This window comes from Schistocerca serialis, chromosome 1, assembly GCF_023864345.2.
Source record: "Schistocerca serialis cubense isolate TAMUIC-IGC-003099 chromosome 1, iqSchSeri2.2, whole genome shotgun sequence".
Lineage (NCBI taxonomy): Eukaryota > Metazoa > Arthropoda > Insecta > Orthoptera > Acrididae > Schistocerca > Schistocerca serialis.
In genome coordinates, this window is record NC_064638.1 from 278,874,664 (window position 1) to 278,891,099 (window position 16,436).

Sequence of the window (16,436 nt, forward strand, 5' to 3'; positions counted from 1 at the left end):
CCAGGAAGTTTAACCTTTTCACACGAATCACCTGAGTACAAACAACAGCTCCGCAATGCATTGCTCTTTTATACCTCTTGTACGCGATACTACCGTCATCTGTTTATGTACATATCGGTATCCCATGACTTTTGTCACCTCAGTGTATCCTATTCACGGTAAAACACAGCATAAGCTGAATTTGTGTTTCTTATAGGTTCACCTGAGGTAAAAGACGGAAAAAATTTGGAAATGATTCTGGGGAACCGCGTACTTGTCGCACCCTCACCGACTGCTTATTGGCAGCTGTCTGTCTCTTGAAGAGGCTTCGTACTGATAGGTCGGTCAAGAAAATGGCCCGCACTTGCCCTTCGCAGCTGTTGCGCTGCTGTGAACTGTATTGACGCTTGAAGATGTTACGAGGCGCTTGATAACGATAAGCCTGCGGTCTGAGATGGCGAGATATCGCGTGGCACGTCCGTAATCCGTGACCTGGCCCACGGTTACTAGACACCTCCCTGACGTGGCGGCCGCAAGCTGCGGATTATAAATACCGCGGGCGGTGGCAAACTGCCAGAGGCGTGCAGATCCCAAGCAGAGCATCGCCGGCAGGGACATGGGCAAGGCGCGGACTATCCTTCTTTTGGCAGCAGTGGCAGCCATGGCGGGTGCTGCGACGGCGCAGTTGGCGTGGTGGCAGTCCGGCGTCGTCTACCAGATCTACCCCAAGTCCTTCAAGGACAGCGACGGCGACGGAGTCGGCGATATCAACGGTGAGGCATAGCGCCGATCTCTTACACTATGAAGCAATAGCCAAGCCAGGGAGAGAGAGAGAGAGAGAGAGAAAGAGAGAGCGGGAGAGAGAGAGAGAGAGAGATTGAGAGAGAGAGAGAGAGAGAGAAAGGAGGGACGACAGTGTGAGAGAAGACAGGATGAGAGTCAGAGTGTAGAAGGTGAGAGTGAGGATAAGGATGTGTGAGGGACGAAGACAGAATTGAGTGGCAAAGAGAAAGAAATTTATGCGAAAGAGGGGATGATGAGAAACAGATGCACGAATTTGGGAATTTTAGGGAATGAAGGTTCAGAGGGCATAGAGTTAGATGAGGAAAAGGTAAAGAGGCGGCAGGAAGGCTAAATACTGGAGGGAAGCCAGGGGTGAGAATGAGAGAGCGAGAGAAAGGGAGAGCGGGAGGGAGAGAGAGAGAGAAAGGAGGACGACGGTGTGAGAGAAGACAGGATGAGAGAGACGGAGCATAGAAGGTGAGAGGATGTGTGAGGGACGAAGACAGAACTGAGTGGCAAAGAGAAAGAAATTTATGAGAAAGAGGGGATGATGAGAGATGAAGTAAGCTGGTAAAGGATGATCCAGAATCAGAAACAGAGACACGAATGTGGGAATTTTAGGTAATGAAGGTTCAGAGAGCAGAGAGTTCAAAGATAGATAAGGAAAGAGGCGGCAGGAAGGTTAAATATTGGAGGGAAGCAGGGCCAGGGATGAGAGAATGGGAGAGAGAGCGGGAGAGAGAGAGAGAGAGAGAGAGAGAGAGAGAGAGAGAGATGCGTAGGAATCCTCAGAAGAATTTTTTAATACCTGTGTTTAAGAGATGGGAATGGGGAGATGGAGATTTGAACCAGTTGCAGTCGTTTAAAAAAACTTAGTTTGCCATGGTGTACAGAAAGCGATTAAGAGGTTATACAGATAGACACAGTAAAGAAATGTAACCACGATTTCAACCAAGTCACAACGTCGGCCTAAACAACCGTTTGACAGATTTTCTAAGTGCAATATTCAGGCGAAGAAAAGGTGTTCAAAAAACTGATCGAAACGTTTCGTAAATACGACGCAGTAATTCGATTAATAAACCAATAGTGGGGATCACCGAGATAACATAGACCGTCGCAGTCATGTATTTCTCTTTCCCCTTAAGGGGGGTAGGACGTCAAATAGGCCGACTTGGAGCAGGAGAGTCACCACAGGACATTTTGATTTCTACTGTCTATACTTTTACAAATAAATTCATAAAACTTGGTCACCATGACCAGGAAGGATTGAGGACTCACACTCATCGCAGTGGAAGTTCAAAAACGTAGCAAAATACATTTTTTTTACATGTGAAATTTCATCATTTTTTCACTTATTACTGGCTGCAGTTGTTGCTATAGGTACACTTTCTTCCTAAGTAAGAGAGATTCTTCGATGAATTTTTCATAGCATACAAACAGTAGTTACAGGTGTATGAAACTCTAGAATTTTCCAAATCTATTAAAAAACTGTGGAAAAAATTGAGATAATTAACTATAAAACATGAACTTTTTCTAAACATGAAGTTTAAAATATAACAGTTCATTCATTTTTTCATAAATTAAATAACTTCTAGAGTTTCATACACCTGTAACTATGGTTTGTATGCTGTGCAAAAGTCGTCGAAGAATCTCTCTTACTTAGGAAGAAAAGTGTACCTATTGCAACAAATGCAGCCAGTAGTAAGTGAAAAAATGATGAAATTTCACATGTAAAAAAATGTGCTTTCTTACGTTTTTGAGCTTCCACTGCTATGAGTATGAATTCTGAATCCTTCCTGTTCATGCTGTTAACGTTTTATGAATTTATTTGTAAAAGTATAGACAGTAGAAACTAAAATGTCCTGTGGTGCCTCTCCTGTTCCAAGTCGGCCCGTTTGACGTCCTACCCCCCTTAAGACAAGATATGTTCAAATGTGTGTGAAATCTTATGGGACTTAACTGCTAAGGTCATCAGTCCCTAAGCTTACACACTGCTAAACCTAAAGTATCCTAAGGACAAACACACACACCCATGCCCGAGGAAGGACTCGAACCTCCGCCGGGACCAACCGCACAGTCCATGACTGCAGCGCCTTAAACCGCTCGGCTAATCCCGAGCGGCTAAGACAAGATATTTTGCAAATATACTGCACTCCGTTAAGTAACACATACACACTCACACAACATATACATACCTCACACATTTTAATTTTTGGCTGGGACAAAGTTCTCATCGAAGGACGTTCTCCCAGAAGTAAACTAATATTGTTCCTAGTGTAGGTTCCGACCAAGATTTTCGGGAGGTTGCCCTTGGTTATAAGGCGTATGCCGGTTCTGGTAAACCCCTCCCATTTATTCCCAATTGGAATCCACTTGTCCGATAATTGACTGAATAAAACATCGAGTCTTTAATGAGACTGATCTTGAACAGCACGCTCCACTTCTATGAGTGGGCAATGAACAGATTTAAAGAAATAAACGAATTAAAATTGATGGTGTCATTAAGTGCGGAGAAGCCAATTTACCAAAAGGTCTGCGCGGCGGGAAAAATGGATACATCGCACATCAAAGACGCTCTTATTGTGTCTCGGAGAGGAATAATAGTATCTAAACAAATCCAGAATGAGATTTTCACTCTGCAGCGGAGTGTGCGCTGATATGAAACTTCCTGGCAGATTAAAACTGTGTGCCCGACCGAGACACGAACTCGGGACCTTTGCCTTTCGCGGGCAAGTGCTCTACCAACTGAGCTACCGAAGCACGACTCACGGCCGGTACTCACAGCTTTACTTCTGCCAGTACAGTGTAGAGCACTTGCCCGCGAAAGGCAAAGGACCCGAGTTCGAGTCTCGGTCGGGCACACAGTTTTAATCTGCCAGGAAGTTTCATCTAAACAAATATTTCATATTTGTGATATTCTTATCGAAATTGCAGCCAGATCTTCAACTCGACATAATATTTCGACGGTCCCGTCATCTTCAGGTGAGGTGCACTCAGCAATAACAGTCAGTTGGACTGTCGAAATATAGTGCCAACTTGACTTGAAGAGGTGGTTGCAAATCCGGGAAGAATATCACAAGTTTTTTATTAGATAAATTCTACAAAATCACAAATACACTCCTGGAAATTGAAATAGGAACACCGTGAATTCATTGTCCCAGGAAGGGGAAACTTTATTGACACATTCCTGGGGTCAGATACATCACATGATCACACTGACAGAACCACAGGCACATAGACACAGGCTACAGAGCATGCACAATGTCGGCACTAGTACAGTGTATATCCACGTTTCGCAGCAATGCAGGCTGCTATTCTCCCATGGAGACGATCGTAGAGATGCTAGATGTAGTCCTGTGGAACGGCTTGCCATGCCATTTCCACCTGGCGCCTCAGTTGGACCAGCGTTCGTGCTGGACGTGCAGACCGCGTGAGACGACGCTTCATCCAGTCCCAAACATGCTCAATGGGGGACAGATCCGGAGATCTTGCTGGCCAGGGTAGTTGACTTACACCTTCTAGAGCACGTTGGGTGGCACGGGATACATGCGGACGTGCATTGTCCTGTTGGAACAGCAAGTTCCCTTGCCGGTCTAGGAATGGTAGAACGATGGGTTCGATGACGGTTTGGATGTACCGTGGACTATTCAGTGTCCCCTCGACGATCACCAGTGGTGTACGGCCAGTGTAGGAGATCGCTCCCCACACCATGATGCCGGGTGTTGGCCCTGTGTGCCTCGGTCGTATGCAGTCCTGATTGTGGCGCTCACCTGCACGGCGCCAAACACGCATACGACCATCATTGGCACCAAGGCAGAAGCGACTCTCATCGCTGAAGACGACACGTCTCCATTCGTCCCTCCATTCACGCCTGTCGCGACACCACTGGAGGCGGGCTGCACGATGTTGGGGCGTGAGCGGAAGACGGCCTAACGGTGTGCGGGACCGTAGCCCAGCTTCATGGAGACGGTTGTAGTAACTAACTGGCAAAAGTCGAACAATTTATTAGTTCTTTACCAAATTGCTAGTTCGTCAACATTCCATCTTACGGAATTAACAAGTACATCACGTTTTTAGTGACGCAAAACCCAGCATCCGAAGTACATGGGTGGTACTGTACAGGATGAAAGATTACAGAGAAATATAGTTCTTCCCATTGACTTACAGTTGACTCCAGCAGCAAGAAACAACTATCTCTTATTTAACACTGGGACCAAGTCTTTTGTTAGGGCTCGCTTCAAGGAAGTGTGGCTAGTAAGGGCATGGCCTACCATTCATGTATAGATGATGATGATGATGTTGATAACGGGTTTAAAGGAACTAATCGTATTGGTTATAAGGCCCCCATTCACTGGAAATTCATATAAAATGATGTGAACCGAGAAAAAGAGAACGTTCTTTGACCTTGTAGTCACGGTTGCAAATTTTTTGCGACGCTAGGTTAAGTCAGACGATTAACAGTGAGATAAAACTCAGTCAGCTAGAAATTATAACCGGTCAAGGAAAACTGATGATGGTGTGGATGTGGAATTGCCGTAGATGGAGGCTCGCTGCGCCGGACACCTGTGGCGGTAAGAGCATCTTCCACTTCCATCCCATATCAACCACTGACGGATACAAATGGCTCAAATGGCTCTGAGCCCTATGCGACTTAACATCTGAGGTCATCAGCTCCCTAGAACTTATAACTACTTAAACCTAACTAACCTAAGGACATCACACACATCCATGCCCGAGGCAGGATTCGAATCTTTGACCGTAGCGGTCGCGCGGTTCCAGACTGAAGCACCTAGAAACGCTCGGCCACACCGGCCGCCCTGAAGGATACACCAGAATGGTCATCGTGTTCAGTAGGACTAAAAAGTGACAAAATGAAGACTATATCGATTGGAAAGTCATTTAGCTTAAACAGTCAGCTGAATGAAATATGTACATAACAATTTAAAAATGCATTTGTAGTTGGGGCATACACAGCAGCGAGATGTACTCAGCATCACGTCTACCTATACGACCGAAACTAGAGGTGCATTAAATTTTGCTATAAAATTCGCTTTTCCTCAGGAAAGCTTTGTTAGCTGCTATCGCATCGTCCGCAAGTATGTGGCGTAGGGAGGTAGACAAATCGATGAACTGTCTCAGATCGGCCAGTAGGCCATACAGTATGAGGAAATGAGCTACTACAGCTGCAAGTGGGGAAGGGGAGGGTGCTTGACGTAAAAGTAACTCGTGGGTAAGTCTGATGTGGCCGATACGTTGTCGGCCCCGTACGATGGGATCTTTCCGAGAGGCTTTGTGGTATCCTTGATTGCTCTCAGCTTGTTGAGGGACTTGGTACTCTGCCGTTCCGTATCCCAAGGTTTCAAAATTTGACTTTTCCGATTCAATCGGACGTCTATGCCTGGTACTCTGAGTTCCAGTTTGTCTCCTGTGGTTGCTTCTTTAGCTCATTTGTCAACGAGTGCATTTCCCGGAATACCGTCAGGGCTTAGTGTCCAAATGAACGTTATGGTGGTTCCGCAGTTGTGGAGGTCAGCTAATGGGTCTTGAATGGTAGTGACAACGAAGCTTCTACGTTAACACTGAAATATTCCCTGTAAGCAGCTCATGGAGTAGCTACAAACCGGAGAATTCTTTGCTGGCAGATTTTCGATGTAACGCAGATCCTGTGATAAGGTTGATAACTCTGCAGTGTACACACTGCGTGCACTTCGCAGAGAATGCTTCTCGTTCCCCTTATGTATGCAAGAGGATAACGAACTCGATGTCATTGACTTTGAAACCTTCTGTGTAGATGCAATCCGAGTTGGGTCAGTCGTAGAGAACTGAACGGAATGGTGGGGTCCGTATTTTCCTTAGGGTCACGGAAGAGGTCCATCAGAATTATAGGACTGCGTGCCTAGACCGACTAGAGGGCGGAGTTGGAGATTCTTGCGTAGAGTCTCAAATAGTACCCCAGAAAGTCTATTTTTAGGCGATGCATAAAATGTCTGAATTGTTGTCTGTGGAAAATGGAAAGGAACTTAAGACACCTCAGCCACTTCGTTGGACAATTTTCACCAATCGCGACGTTAGCTTTTCTTCTTTGCCTGGTAAATCTTGCTTTTCCAAGTAACTGGCTGAGGTGAGAGTGTATAGTTTTTATCCTGAAATAATATAGATCACTTTTTTTTTACAGGTGTGATTGAGAAGCTGGACTACCTTAAGAGCCTGGGTATAGCGGCGATATGGCTGTCACCCATTTTCAAATCTCCGATGGCTGATAATGGATACGACATTTCGGATTTCCGAGACATCGACCCGACGTTCGGCACCATGGCGGACTTCGAAGCGCTTCTGGAAGCTGCCCACGAGAGAGGTATGATCTAGCAAACTATTACTGGAGCCTGTAGCATTCCTGTTCTAGATTAATCTTCTGAAATATGCGTACCTCTAGAATTGGCTGAAATGCTAACTAACGGAGACGAAGCCATGTGCCTTAATAGAAACTGAGTGAGTCGCAGAAGTGCTTCAGCTGTCCTTCTTAGGCACTGTATCGTTAAAAAAGTAGCAGAGGCTATGTAAACATTGTGGCAATGGAGAAACCACTCATGTTTTACAATTGTATTCTGCATGTATGCAGAATAACTACATTTATATTCAGACTGTTGACTGCCGCCATTTTAAATAAATAACGAGTGGATTTCTATGTAGGCGATTAATTTCTTCTCGTACTAATAACCCTTCGAGTGGACTAGCTTTGAAAAAGGTGAAGGTGTCATTACAGCTGCTGAACGTTCTACTTTGTTTATGTTTTCTGTAGTAAGCTGTGTCAACCGTTTTCGGATTATAGGTAGCGTTAATTTGAGTCCGGCGTACTTTCTATACTGTATTTTTTCCGCCGGCCGCGGTGGCCGTGCGGTTGTGGCGCTGCAGTCCGGAACCGCGGGACTGCTACGGTCGCAGGTTCGAATCCTGCCTCGGGCATGGATGTGTGTGATGTCCTTAGGTTAGTTAGGTTTAGGTAGTTACAAGTTCTAGGGGACTGATGACCTAAGATGTTAAGTCCCATAGTGCTCAGAGCCATTTTTTTGTATTTTTTCCTTAAACAAGAAACTCCCCTTGCTGTGTGAATAACAAGGTCACGATACACAGTTTGTCCACAATAAGAAGACTCTTTACGCTGACACTGCCAGCAGGGGAGAAAATTGGCACATATTAGATGATGATGTTGAGCATTCACGATATTTGTTGGTCCTTTAGAACTGCAGTAGAAACTGCTTGTCTACTTCTCACAGCACTAAATCACGTTTAGATTGATTCTTTAGCAGGTTTTAAAATGTCTGAAAAGGTCGTCCCCAGTTCAACACAGGTTTTTCTACTTCACCAGAACTCTACAATGGAAAAGGCACTTTGTCACTCTTGACTTTGTAAATAAAAACACAAGTAATTACGCTAGCACTGCAAGAGACAGTCAGTGATACATAATACTGCACACTTCTTCTTCCGCTTTCTGTATCTTGGGCGAGACACGCTTCATTTCATACCACGCTACAAACATGTGAGTGGTCTTCTTATTGTGGACAAGCTTTGAACAGTGCTGCCAACGGTACGTCATGAGCACTCTTCATTGCCGCACTGGACAAAATTTCCGTTATTTTTTAACAAGGTTCGTACAATGTCCATCAACTACTTCTATGGACCACTTAACAATTAATAAAAAATCGTGCCGGCTATGTGCGAACTGTCTTGCATCACCTTCCCTTCTCTCTTGCCCAGAAATCACTTTTCGCATGAAAAGAACTTTCACCAAATAACACCATAGACGTGGTGTTTCATAGCATCGACTTTGGTAATGTTTTTACTGGTTTTAATAAGCCATTAATATTCACCTCTCTCTATCTAGGCGGCGCACGTATTGAAATTACTGAAAAATTATTCCATTACAAAAGTTGACTGAAATATTGAGAGGACCAAAGTGGGTCAAAAACAAATCAGTATTTTCCATAGCGCAAACTTCAAATCTTGGTTGTTTCTCAATGTGCAGGTATCAAGGTGGTCCTGGACTTCGTTCCCAACCACTCCAGCGACGAGCACGAGTGGTTCATAGCTTCTAGTGATCCAACACACGAGAACTACGAGAAGTACAAGGACTACTACGTGTGGGTAGACGCCAAGGAAGACGGATCAGTGCCCAACAACTGGGTAAGTTACGTCGTGCGTCTTTCTACTCCAGAAGTGAATGGTAATGTTTTGGTATCCTTTGGACATTTTACTACGTAGTTACAACGCTGTGTAAATTAGATATTTAACTGATTTTCACATAAGCTACGAATGTAAAATTCATATTGCAAAATGACAAGAAGACATCAATAGGATTTTTGTATTTTTTTTTTTTTGTATTTATCGTACGTGAAGTTAAGAACTCAAATACCAGTCAACCAAAGCAGCCCCATGCAACTCTCAAAATTTTTCGAGCAAATCGACTTTGAAGTATTCCCGGCATCTTTAATACCCGAAAATCAGGCCGATTTTTCCAATCGTAAGTCCATGGTAAAATACTTTCCCGCCATGTGGAGGGCCTGGATTCGATTCCTGGCTAATACAAATTTTTTCAACAAAGGTGCATATTCTACGAGCGCTTTCGTGAAGCGTAGAATGGAAAAAATTGATAGCACTCGAGACCGATAATTGCTTAATCACTGATTCGAGTCTCGTTTCGGTAATTATTATTTTCATTTTTTTCTTTTCATTGATTTCGAGTACTACGTTATTTAAATACAAAATTCATCCAATATGTGCTAGTTAACACAAGTCTAATAGTCATCTTTATGAAAAACGGACGTCTTATTAAATCTAATTACACGTCGCGCACAAAAATCCATTTTTCATTGCAAATCGAAATTATTAATTAACGAATTTTTGTAAAAGATTGATGGTCAAATTGAAAAAAGCATTACAAATGCAATGCATTTCGTCTTTGTGAGTTTTACACTTCGTGGAATGCCTCGCTAAGCATGCACCTACATTGAAAGAAAAAAAATAGGAACACCAAAAAGTAATTAATGTAAAGAAATGAATTTTCGGGCATACGTTTGTCTAGGTACCATTTTTAACTGATTTACATTGTAACTTTACAGGGTAATGTGAGAGCGAGATAAGCCATTGCAAATGTGAATGCTGGCACATTGATAACCTTTGTAATTGCCAGAACGTTGAATGCAAGCATTCAAACGTGCGCGCGTTGTGTTGTGTAGATGCTGGATTTCAGTTTACGTGATGTGGAATGGCGTTCCATGCCTGTTGCTCTTGGCCATTTAATACAGGGACGGTTAATGTTGTTTGTGGATGACGCTGGAGTTGTCGTCCGATAATGTCCCATATGTGCTCAACTGGAGACAGATTTGGTGATCGAGGAGGCCAAGGCAACATGTCGACACCCTGTAGAGGATGTTGGATTACAACAGCGGTATGTGGGTGAGCGTTATCCTGTTGGAAAAACTCGTTGGAATGCTGGTCATGAATGGCAGCACAACAGGTCGAAGCACCAGACTGACATACAAATTTGCAGTTAGTGTGCGTGTGCGAGTCACGTGAGTGAGGCGTAGAACATATAAAGATGGAAAGAATTGATAGTACTCGAGGCTGATAATTGCTTAATCACTGGTTCGAGTCTCGTTTCGATAGTTATTATTTTCATTTTTTTCTTTTCGTTGAGTTCGAATACCACGTCATTTAAATAGAAAATTCGTGCAACAATATATGCTAATTAAGACATGTCTACTCGTCATTTTTACGAAAAGCGGAAGTCGTCTTATTTGTAATTACATATCCCACACGAAATCTCACCCCAGACCATAGCTCCAGGTGTAGGTCCACTGTCTCCAGCATACGACAGGATGGCTGCAAGCCCTCACCTGCCCTCCTTCCAACCAACATAGGCCATGACCGGCGCCGAGGCAGAACCAGCTTTCATCAGAAAACAAACAGACTTCCACCTTGCCCTGTAACGAGCTCTAGCTTGACACCACTGGAATGCACGTTTACAGGGTCTCTGGCTCGGACCTGTCCTTGAAGAAACCGATTTGTAACAGATCTTTGTGTCGCTGTGGTGCCAACTGCTCCTCACATTGCTGCTGCTGATGCAGAATGATGCTCCAGAGCCATACGCCGAACACTTCTCTCTCGGCAGCGCCACGTGGCGTTCTGGAGCCCTTCTGCTAACGACCATACATTCTCGTGAGCACCGTTGCCTGCAGTCATGTACATTGGCTACATTCATGCAAAGTCTTTCTACAATATCGCAGAAGGAACATCCAGCTTCTCGCAGCCCGATTACACGACCTAGTTCGAACTCAGTGAGGTCTTTGTCGCCTAAAACGCATTCTTTACTAACATCAGCTCACTACGTCCAGTCTCAAAGGTAACTAACGCTCACGACTGTTACAGCGTGTATTTAAAGCGAACGTAGTGGCACTACTAGCGCCACTTTTATGCGACTGGCGCGAAATTTGAATGATCATCATCTTTCAGATGTAGAAACATGCCTACCGACTTTCTTGTATGTCGTACAACTCATTTCTGGTGTTACAATTTTTTTGGTCAGTGAATGGCGAAAATGTTTGGATAAGCCAGAAATCGTATCAAGCAGTTTGTCATGGCTGGCGAGCATTCTACCACAACAGCACGCTGCCTGTCGAAAAATTAACCTTACGTTACGCTATTAATGGTACTAAAAAAGCTTCAAAGTCAACTGTCTTGAGCATTTTTGAGAGCTGCGTGAAAATACTTTGGTTGACTGATATTTGAGTTCTGAACTTCACGTACCATAAATATAAAAAATTACAAAAATCCAATTGGAACGTGGCCTCTTTGTGATTGGTAAGAAGAGAAAGTTGTCTCATGTGAGGATGTAACGAGTATGACTCTCGAATGTAGTGGCTTGATGCGGTGTATGACGTCTCCGTTTAACCTTGGAGAATGATTATGATGATTGTTTATACAAGAGAATTCTAAGTTTATTTAGCTATGGAGATTATGGAATTTTATACAAGTCTGGCGAACGTGACACCCTCGTCTGGTGAAATAAATGTCATCAGGAATGTCACATGTTCTCGATACTTGCGGCATTGGCGTACAGTCTTATGAGAAGGAATTACACTGCATCTCCTCACCACGCTTGCAGAACATTGACGATGAAATGTTTTGATGCACCAGCAATGGGCTAGAATCAGCTGAGATCCGACGAGCAACGCTGGCCGATATCAGCGAGCTGAAAGTGGGTATAAAACAAATAGTTGGTAATTTAGAACGTATTGCCTCGTAGCAGCGTGCCATAACTGCGCGTTAGTTAAATCTCATCCAGTTATAAAGTGTGATTCAGGAGATGACGTTTCCTTTCCCCATGGATGACGGAGAAGGGTAACTGTAACGGACCCTGTTCTGGGAACGAGTGAGTCGAAAGTTATAAGCGAAAATCTTTCTGGTACATCTGACAGTGGATTACATCTATCGGTGCTGTTGTTAGTTAGGCTGCAGGATAGGGAACTTTCACATGTGGTACGTGGAGACAGCATGCCACTCTCTCACTTTAACAACGTTGTCAGTCAGGAGAACATTCATATTTTGCGGTATGATCTCAGTGTTCCCCCGTTATACATTTGCTATGCATGGTTAACGAAACTTACTACATGAGGAAATAGTGTGCAGAATGCTCTTGTAACTGCAAGCCGGCATTCCTGCTGAGGCCCGGAGGCAATGTTGCTGCTGTTGAGCCGTACCTCCATGTCCCGGCACCACAGCTGCAGCAACAGCAACAACAACAACAGCAGCAGCAACAGCAACAGCAACAGCATCAGCCCATGTCCGCTGACCAGCAGGAGAAGCCCCTCACTCAGGACTCCCACAATGCTCACCAGGATGACATATCAACTTCAGAGTTTGCGGGCAGCAAGGCAGACCCAAAGTACCAGACACTGCCATACAATACAAAGTTCACAGTCAGTTTCTTGTCAAAGACGGCAGTGGGTGGCAATGAAGTGGAGACTGCTAGGAATGCCATCAACAGCAACCTGAACAGCAATTTTGGCAGCAGCACTGGTGTTAGCCCTGCAAACACCAATATGGGGCAACAACAACAACAACAACAGCAGCAGCAGCAGCAGCAGCATCAACAGCAACAGCAGATGATGTCAGTTGCACATAGTACTCCATTGTCAGGAATAAACAAAGGTCTGGCAATTGGTGTTGGGCAGCAGCAGCAGCAACAACAACAACAACAACAGCATGAGAGTTCCAATAACAAGCAATCATACACCAGTGGTGGCCGGCCTGCATTTGGACTACCACCTCAGCCGTTCCTTCCAGGGCTCCACCGCTCTGCCCCAGCAGGAGCACCCAGCTCTGGTATGGGGAACATGGCCCAGGGCTCTGTACACCAGAAACCAGTCAGGGTGACGGAGTGAAGCAGAGGCGATCAAGAACATTGATAGAGATGAATTGGGGGCCATAAACACTGAACGCAGTGACCTAGCTGTACATGTGATTCTGGGAAACAGTGTTCAGTTGTTCTTACCTGAGGTGGGACTTCTGGCCACAGGTCTCTTCGCCTTCCACTTAGGGTCGGACAAAGGGCGCCAGTTCGCAAAACATTTTATCTGAGCCTGGCGGCAGTCCATCATCGAAGACAGCCAGATGGTTGAAAGTGGATGGAGAAAGACATTTCAGATAGACTGCTGTAACCTGAGTTCTTGTGCAAACGGTTGGAAGGTCATAAAACTCTGTGCGTTCTCACGTTAGAAGCTGGGACAACATGGACAGAGCGGCTGGCGTATGTGTCTAGCGGAGGTAGGACCGTAACCTCCCACCCTCGACGCCAGGAAGTCGCCAGAGTATTTTCGTGAGCGGCAAAAACATAAATCTCATGGGCACAACTGTCTTTCAGAAATTGGTAATGGTCAGCCCAGAAAAATTAAATCATTCCATAAATGAGGGACTGTGGTCTCGTCCAGGCAGATGTTTTCTGCTAAAATATGGCAGTGCCCATCGTGAGGTCGACGCCTCCCTGGTCTAAAATCTTCTTTTTCCATAAAGAGAGATTTGGGGTCACTGATTGGCTCCCCTCAGGATATGCAAAGTAGAGGCTTGCTCCCACAGCATGGGAACACCTGTGTTGTGCCTGGATTGGCTACCAGGCTAACAGAACAGTCAAGAGGAGAGATTCAATGAATAGGGCATAGTTCGATTGGTTTGTGCAATGTGGACCGGTTTCGTTTTGCTAATTCTGCTCCTGTACCGAGGCTCGGTCGAAAGTGGTTGTGATTCTTTGGGTCTCTTCTTCTGGTCCTCCCCTGGTGGAGAACTTCCAATCTTCCCCTAGTGGGTGAGACGTGTGGTCTGCGTCTTGTGGTGAACTAACAGCCTGTGGCAGTTCCACCTGTCACCATCATGTCTTTGAGTCAAATTGGTTTGGCCACACCAGCGAACGAGTGCACCTCACACTGAAATCTACAGGGATTTCAGATCTCTGACAGGGAAGTTTTACCGCGTTCTGATAATCAGAACGCCAGACCCCGTAGTTCTCATATTTTCGTGGGCGCTTCAGAACATTACAGCTCCCGCAGCGACCACTCCTCGGCCACACTGCGCCGTTTTTTTTCCCTCCTGAATCAAGGTGAAAGGGTAAAATACTGCTTCACCGACGAAGAGTTGTTAAATGATATTCACAGCCCCCTGTTCTCATGTGAACCACAGTTTCTGGTATAGACTTGGGCCTCACAGTGGGTTCATGTAAACCTATTGAGATAGCGTTGTGAAAGGAATTAAGCCAGGGGAAAATTTCCATAACTTCCGCCCAATGTATCCTTTGGCTATCAAACACCATTCCTTATCTAATTTGTGTTTGTCATTTCTATGTAAGCTTCAGCAGCCAGTTGTAGTTACTAAAGGTAGAACTTGTCAGTATTTAGTAAACTTAAATACGCCACTCTTCTCATTCAGACTCCCTCAACTATTCACTGTTTTTGTTTTATTCTAGTGGAACATGAGTAGCTTCACTCAGAGATATATTTACGATTAAAGCGAGTGAAGGCTTGCAGTATCGGCCAAAACAAGGGAAAAGTTTAGTACACATCGGCTCTAAAATGCATACCTTAAGAGCTATGAGCACTTCACCTTTGCTATTGTATCATTGGTGCTCATACTTACTGGGCATCTTTTTTACACTCGCTGCCGGCTACCATTCAGCAAGCTGGAACTGCGTAAATTTTTTTATCGTTGTGGCCCATGCAATCTCTTCCAACAATATGAAAACCGAAGAGTTTGCAGGGGGCTCTTCACATTGGAGAGCGTTGTCCAGCTAGATTATGTGATCGTGTAAAGTAAGCTCCTTTGCCTCCTGCGTCACGTCCCATGGAAGCTTGTGAACGTTAACTGATTAACTAAGTAGTCAACTTTTAGTTACTCATTCGAGTACTTGATCTATGGCAGCGATTCGAAATTCCACTGTGTATCTTTCCTCATACGCATATTCCATTTACAAGCTTGTGGCTTCGTCTTCAGTGTTTATATGACAGTCTTACATGACGATGAACATTTCTTACAAGCCACATTTTCAGGAAATTTCGTGGAATGGCTGCCTGTAGACACGACGATGACCAATGTTAAATCTCTGTGATATGTACAGTTGAGGGGGGTACTGAAAGTTGTACACGAGGTAATGTACTGAACACAACTGACACAACTGACTCAACTGTTCTCTGCGATTTGCAGCCCAACCAGTTCGACCAGCAGACGGCGTGGGAGTGGAACGAGGCCCGCCAGCAGTACTACCTGCACCAGTTCCACATCAAGCAGCCCGACCTCAACTACAGGAACCCTGAGGTCCTCGCCGAAATGGAGGTACCCACACCGTCTCTTTCTTTCTTTGCGGACTCTTGTCCCCAAATATTTACGCTTCTGCAATATGAGAAACCAGGATGTTCTTCCAAGTGGAGACGAATGAGGTACTAGAACTACAATCATGTAAAACTGTGCGCCTCACTGCTAAAAAAATTGGTAAAATATTTTAGAACTATGTAAATTCATACAGGTTTATATTTCAGTGGATTACAAATTTTCACGGACTCATCGAAAATACTATGGTCGACACAAAAAATTTAATTTGAGTCCAGTAACAAGTTATTGTAATGGCGGCTGATGGGTAGTGACTAGTATGAATCGTATTATGAAGTATCATGTACATAACGATAAATAAGGAACCAAAACATGTATACAGGGTGTTTGGAAATTCCATTTATAAACTTCTGGGGCTTGTAGAGGGGAGTGAGTACCTAATATTTTGAATTGGAACCGATGTTTGGAAACGTACTGTTTTCGTTCTGCGACGGTTCCAATCAGATGTTTCACTCCTCCACTTCTGTTTGAGGAATCGAATGAGACGTAATACAGAAAATTATTAGGTAACAGTTCGAAAGGCAACGTAACCAGACATACATTTATCACTTAAGCACACATGTTTGTATCAATACTTAAGCACTACGTGGTTACATGGTTACATTATTCCAAAATAAAAAGGAACTCAGCATACTGTTCGCACAGAGCAGTACTGATGCATTAAAACAACGGTTGACGCTACCATTTTTCTTACAGACACTGTAACTACGAAGTACGTTCTGATACACACTCTCCGAGCTACCTGG

General features: G+C 44.5%; 1 protein-coding gene across 1 annotated transcript in view; it reads left to right on the forward strand.

Annotated features, from left to right (window-relative positions):
* Nucleotides 1-573: 573 nt before the first annotated feature.
* The window catches only part of LOC126468197 (maltase 2-like), a 34,512-nt gene continuing 18,649 nt past the window's right edge, over nucleotides 574-16,436 (forward strand). Inside the window, exons 1-4 of the mRNA XM_050096530.1 lie at nucleotides 574-752; nucleotides 6,938-7,117; nucleotides 8,786-8,943; nucleotides 15,508-15,636. Coding sequence (XP_049952487.1) covers nucleotides 596-752; nucleotides 6,938-7,117; nucleotides 8,786-8,943; nucleotides 15,508-15,636 — 624 coding nt within the window. The 5' untranslated portion in view covers nucleotides 574-595. The remainder of the gene's footprint in view (nucleotides 753-6,937; nucleotides 7,118-8,785; nucleotides 8,944-15,507; nucleotides 15,637-16,436) is intronic.